At 40.5% G+C, this 6,758-nt stretch overlaps 1 protein-coding gene across 2 annotated transcripts; it reads right to left on the reverse strand.

Annotated features, from left to right (window-relative positions):
* Positions 1-32: 32 nt before the first annotated feature.
* On the reverse strand, positions 33-4,758 carry LOC111865524. 2 transcript variants are annotated; one of them, XM_033751856.1, is made up of 4 exons: positions 4,609-4,758; positions 4,408-4,526; positions 1,380-1,628; positions 33-485 (listed from the first exon to the last, which is right to left on the reverse strand). In XM_033751856.1, exons 2-4 carry the CDS (start codon positions 4,438-4,440, stop codon positions 285-287), a joined length of 483 nt encoding a protein of 160 aa, XP_033607747.1. In that variant the 5' UTR covers positions 4,441-4,526; positions 4,609-4,758; the 3' UTR covers positions 33-284. The 2 variants fall into 2 exon arrangements, with proteins under 2 accessions (XP_033607747.1, XP_023709390.2); XM_023853622.2 differs by having other exon boundaries at positions 4,408-4,758.
* Positions 4,759-6,758: the final 2,000 nt, after the last annotated feature.

The raw sequence follows: 6,758 nt of genomic DNA on the forward strand, positions 1-6,758 counted from the left end.
AAGAGGACTCTTCCATTCCGAGTGTTCGCAGAAGGTACAGTGAAGCTGATGTGTAAATAGAAGACGGAAATCTTAAGATAACTGCAGCAGAAGAGCTAGAGAGTGACTAGTCCAAGGAAGGAATAAGAGTGAGATGCGTTTGAACTAGTGGGTGTTTGAGTAAACAAACAGATGGATTCTGTTAGTGAAATTAAAGTGAACAGACCTCAGGTGCTGTCATGTATCAGATTAAAAACTGAGTGGCTAATAGTTTTGCAGGCTTATTAATCACAGTTAATTAACAATTAACTTACACACATATGCAGACACACAATAAAGTGTATAATTTCTTCAGCCAACAGTCGTCTTTTACTTGGTTGCCGTACTTCATTGCAGTCTTCATTTGTTCCCTCGGCTTCAGTTTGAGCCAGTACACAAACTCTGATGTGCCTCACTTGATTTGGGGCTCCAGAGTGCTCTCGTCTACTTGATTTTCCAAACATACTCTGTAGAAATAATTTTGATTTCTATTACTTGTTGCATTCACCCTTAAGTGTATGATCTTGTCACGGACAGTGGCTCTGAAAAAGGACCACTGTCTTATGTACTGGTACTATGAATTCAAGCAATACATGTCTACGATGATAAAAGTTCTATGCTGAAAATGCTCTTATTTACCAGTCATAATTTTATACCTGCATTTCATGTTACTGTGTTGATATTCATATCCAGTATGAAGCATAGAGGAACTTGACAGAATGTTGCCAATATACCCACATGGGAGATTTGTTTTCACGGAAACGTTTCCTTTCATAAATTTCTTAAGTATTTAAGTTCTAGGCATCTGGGAGAAATAAAGATGATGCATGAGGTGATGTAATTCCAATCAGTCTACAGTTAGGTCTTCACAAGTATCACATAACAAAATGGCCTTCAAGTCATATATGCAAATTCCCATATATGATATCTGAAATAACCATTCTATCTCCTGAGACTGTGGGCTCCCTTTCTCTCCTAATGCATGGCCAGCAAACACTTAATATTTTATGATTTCTGCCTTTATGAGTTCCCATTGTTGTTAACTGATGAGTCTGATTAGAAAACAGTGCCACATTCTTGGCAGTGCTTGGCTACAAAATAAAGATGCACTACATATATTTATGTGTTTGAATGTCATGTGCCCACACTATACTGATATCTGAATTTCCATTAATCTAGTTGTCGTTACAGCCACATGCCGAAAGTTGTGACCCACGGTCAGGGACTGGTCTTCGTAAACCCTAACACACATCTATATTTATTCTACCCTGATGTTAACTACCAAAATAAGTATATTTCATGTTAACTACTATGAAACTGGAATGTGTGGTGTGTGGGTGGCTCTTGATGTATAAAATTACCGGAATTTTGGATTCATTATCTCCAGTTGTCATTTCTAGCTCAGATGTCCTCTTTCCACAGGACTGGAATGATATCTTGGTTTCATTTTCTTTGCTCCTCCAGCCCACTTCCCTTGCAGCTGCATTCCATCCAAAAATCTTCCCTTTCATAGTTGTTTCAACTGTATCAGAAGTGTTCACATGATATCCAGAATGAAGGGTTAGATGCATGTTAGTATCGAACACCTGCTTGTCCAACCATTTTGCTTCCTGAAACGTTATTGTCTAATTGTGATGTACAATATACATCCTAGCAAGGCTGGAAGACATACTACTTATGTGAACTTAAACATTACTACCATTCAGTACTGGTTTTATATTCTACCTGTAACATATTCTGAGTTATTTAATTTTCACAGAAATAAATGTCAGTACTTTGTAACATTTTAAGTAGAAGCCATTATTCACCAGAGCAGAATATAGGCATATGCAGATTTCAGATGCAAAAAGAATCTCTGTACATAGGTGTGGTGGTGGTAGTGGCTGTGGTCGTTGAGGACGACAACAAGTGGTTATGTTTCTGAATGTCTCAAGCTGAACATATAGAGGGTCAAAAGTTCCCTGTGAGATATCCTGTGTTATCACGAGTTTACTTGATATCTTGTTAGTAGTAATTTCCGATATACACTGTAATGAAAATGTAAACACCAGCTCCCTATAAGGCACTCTTCGTTATCGTGATTCTACCTGTGGTTCTTGCCCCTCAAATTCGTCGGTATACGATTTCAGCTGAATTAAGCTAGCATGCTCTCCCTGCCATGGTGTCTGTCCTGAGCTGAAGGTATCCACTTCATACCATCTTTCAATATTTCTCTATCATCTGTTTTAGTGTTATGCTCCCACATATTCCTAAGCCACCTTTGTGGTCTCTCTCTCTCTCTCATGATTTTCCCACCAAATCTATTCTCTCCCTAGTTATAAGTATGTTACATGTCCTGTCTGCTTCATACTTGATGTCATCACTCTAATTCTGTTGGTTGAACATTTCAGCTTGTGAATCTCCTTGTTATACAGTTTTCTCATGCCTTCTTTTATTTCAACCGTCTATGGTACAGATATTGTTCTCAGCAAACACTTTTTAAGCTGCATCAACTCATGTTCTTCTGATAGGAAACTTATTAAGTATTATGAAACAATAACTGAGCCATACTCTTAAATAGTATAAAACCTGTAGAAGCTTGTGCTGAGTACAGAATGTGATGAACATCTCATGTCAGTACAAGGTGTGTGCATGCATGAAATTGATTTGAATCCTTTGAAGGGTACCATCACAATGACATAGCAGTTACTTACTCCTCGAGGGAATGGTTGAATCATAAATTTATTAACCTTAATCACTAAACTGGAAAATGGATGGAATTTTATGATGTCTTGGAGATCAGCTCATGGCATAATTATTTGTTATTTATGTATTTATTTTGTCTGGCATACACTTCAGTTGCTGAGGTTCTAGCTTGTTGAATGACAGGACACTGTTTACTTTCTGTTTACCAATATTGTTGAATTTCAGAGGGTCTATGGTATTGAATGTGTGGCCAATATGGTCTTTCTTTTCCTGTAGCTTACATATAATAATGAGATGTGGGCAGATATCTGTTGCATATTGGTTGTGTTTATGTACAGAATGTCCCAGGAGGAATGTGCCAAACTTCGGGAGGGTGTTCCTTATGTTAAAGTATGGCAATATAACCCAAAACACCTATGTCCAAAGTTCAATGGTTACGGAGATAATGGCCAGAGAAGTGTGAAACTTTGACCGGTGTTACACACTTGTTGATTACAAAATACATATTAAAACTGGCAGGAATATGTGGTTTCTGTAATGTTAATAATGTACGTAACATCAAACTAACTTGCGAGTGACATGAAGCCATTAAATTTAACTACAAAAAACTCGCACGCCAAGTCAAAGTTGTCGTTAAGAGTTCCAAGCACTATACATGACACATGAATGGCAAGCGCTGACATAACATTGCTGACTGTGCGTTCTGGTATGCGAGTGTATGGGGCTAATGTGAGCTGCCATCACCACACTCAAGGACAAACATAGATAAGACAGGCCAGCTGACAGGTACAGTGCGTGGACTTGCCAGAAGGCCACACTTTTCTCGGGCCATTATCTCCATAACCGTTCAACTTTGGACATAGGTGTTTTGGGTTATATCGGCATACTATAACATAAGGAACACCCTCCCGAAGTTTGGCACATTCCTCCTGGGACACCCTGTATATGATGTTTGGCTCATGTACTCTTGGGTAACTTGATACATTTTGGGGATTTGTAGGAATGGGAGCTATGTTCTGTAACTTTCCAGCGAGTAGTGTGTACATAAAAGTATTGCAACCATGTGTGGTACATATACACACATTATTACTATGGTGAATTCACTCACTCACTCACTCATGCCACTTCTACTGCGCACACCGAACGGCGAGGACGTGTTTCGTGTATCTCTCCGTGAACTGTGTACATAGTAAACNCAGCCACTTAAGAACTTCCCAGCATTGTATGGAACCTGAAGGTTCATTACCATGTTAACAAGAGCCCTCCACTTGTCCACTTTTCATATTGTTCACCCAGCTACTTCTTGATCTTCATAATGGTCTCTTTCCTTCTGGATTACCCACCAATATCCTATATGCATTCCCATTCCCCCTTCATAGTACCATGCTCTGCCACAGTGGATGCATTGCATGGGTTATTTAGAAAGAAACCATTTATCGTTGGTATTATGTTAGCTAAGAGCTTAGGGAGGTTTGAGAACACTCAACTAACTAACTGAAAAAGGAAAGAGAACTAGGAAAAAAGTTTTGCTTGTTTGCTAGGTCCTCTTTGTATAACTTGTTATATGATGGAAGTTGTAAATACAGAAATTGAAAGCAAATTTCTAAAATTGCTCGGGGCTTAACAATTCTGTCAGTGATGTATAAGAGTTATACCAGTTGTTACTACACTGTGTGGCGTGTGGCTTTTGGCATATAAAATTACCTGAATTCCAGTTTGATTCTCTCCAGTTGTCATTTCTAGCTCAAGTGGCCTCTTTCCACCGGACTGGAATGATATCTTGGTTTCATTTTCTTTGCTCCTACAGCCAACTTCACTTGCACCTGCAATATAAGGCGTTACTTTTAACTTCGTTACACTCTTGTGGCGATGGAACACCAAGGAAACGGGCAACCGAAACGCAACTGCAATTTCTGAGAATTGCTTTTAGCCCGAGTTGAACACATGTTACTGAATGGAGCAGCGTAAATCGAGGAAACGGCAACGCAACTCGCCGAAAAACTGTAGAAACTCAATTTGCTTGCAGCGGAGCACGCAAGTCTTCTCACATCTGCGTGGTCGCGTGGTTATCTAGTGTCAACTGTTCTAATATGCGCGTCAGTGATTCATTTGTTTCGGTAGATGGCGCGAAAAGTTGACAAAGCTGCAATTTTTTTGTAATATTTAAGGTTTTCACGGCGGTGACTATGAAGAAAACAGTCTTCTTGGATGTGGCACCATGTAGTTATTGTGTTAACCGACGTTTCGGAGGAACGTATCGACTCCATCTTCAGGGTAGAAGAAGAAAGAAGAAAATCCGAGAACCGGCGTGATGTCGCGGATTTTCTTCTTTTTTCTTCTACACTGAAGATGGAGGTGATACGTTCTTCCGAAATTTCGGTTAACTCAATATCTACACGGCGCCACATCCCAGAAGACTGCTTTCTGCTATTTATTTGTTTTTGTGCAGTTAATTGAGGAAGCGCCTGGTATATAGGAGTATGACAAATGTCACACAGACTATGCTAGGCAGGACAAAATACATCCTTTGTCCATAAAGTTCGGAGACTGATTTCATATCTCGGCTTAGGTAAATGGTGGCAATTCCGGGAAATGGTGTTCTGAATACGGGACATATTACGGGACAGAGACTTGCAGCTTCTGCGTGATGCCGACGGATATGGAGCTTTATTTCGGGCGCTAGTGTTTGAGTGGCACATGCGATTCGGGTCTAGCAGGATGTCGGTGGAGGGTGACACAAGATCAGGCCGGCCCTTGAGTTCTCGGAACGAAGACAACGGGGTTCGAATCAGAGACATGGTACGGGAAGACTGTATAATATGTAGGAACTACGCTACCGTCAACACAACAATATTTCGGTATTACATTACATTTACGTAATAAGACCGGTATATGAGGCCCAAAGACAAGTTTCAATGATGTACAACTTTGATGGTATGTGGGTATTTGGTATTGTATTCGCATGTCGCAGTAAATAAAGATCTAAGTGTAATACTGAAATATTGTTGTGTTGACGGTAGCATAGTTCCTACATATTATATATTGTCTGAGACACACAACAGGATGCAACCAATGAAAATAGTGTTCGCTGATGGCCTGAATATCAGTAAGTCGACCTGCAACCATATTCTGCTAGAGGACTTGGGTGCCTGTGCCTGTGGACGCCAGTGTGTGTGCGTGTATGTGTAATAGTGAACTGTAAAATGTAGTCATGCACTGTATCAAAGAGTTCAATAAATCCGATTATCAATCCAAACGCCGTATACAGTCAGACTACATAAAATTACGTGACAGTGTAATAGAATGTACACGTAAGTATCAAATGCCCCAACCTATACTAGTGGAGGGATTTACCGCGGGTATTGTTTGCCTTGCTTCTGAGGCTTCGTCCCTCAAATTAAGGAAGGAAAGTACACTGATCGTGTTTCAGAATAGCGTGTTCAGGACATAAGGAAAGTGACGGGAGGGTGGAGACAGTTGCATAAATTCACAGTTCATGAGGCGTTCTTACGGTCATTATACAAGAGGTGGGTTATGCGAGAGGAATGTGCAGCAGATGCAGAATAGCCTGCGGGCAGGGCGGCCGAGGAATTGGGGTTCGATTCCCCGCAGAGGCCAGAGATTTTTCTCTATTCCATGACGTCTATATCGGCAGCCTCCAAAACAATGGTATACGGGGGCTCTTTCCCTGGAAATAAAACGCCAGGAACATGGAATTGACCACTCAACTCCATCTAGTGCCGAGGTTAAGAATTGTGGAGCTATACTTCCTTCCCCGTATTCGTCTTGATGGTGTGGTGGTTAATTAATTAATCCCGTTGTTAAAATTTAACTTTATGCTAGAAGCAGAACGACGACCTGGCAGATCTGGATATAGACATCAAAGTGCATGAACAATGGATCCTGAAGTAGAAGCAAATAATACTTTTTTAAGAAAGCAGTCTTCTGGGATTTGGCACCGTGTATATGTGGTGTTAACCGACGTTTCGGAGGAACGTATCGCCTCCATCTTCAGGGTAGAAGAAAAAATATAAGAAATCTGCAAGCGGAGAGAC

The sequence above is a fragment of the Cryptotermes secundus genome, unplaced genomic scaffold (assembly GCF_002891405.2).
Source record: "Cryptotermes secundus unplaced genomic scaffold, Csec_1.0 scaffold560, whole genome shotgun sequence".
In the NCBI taxonomy this organism is placed as follows: Eukaryota; Metazoa; Arthropoda; class Insecta; order Blattodea; family Kalotermitidae; genus Cryptotermes; species Cryptotermes secundus.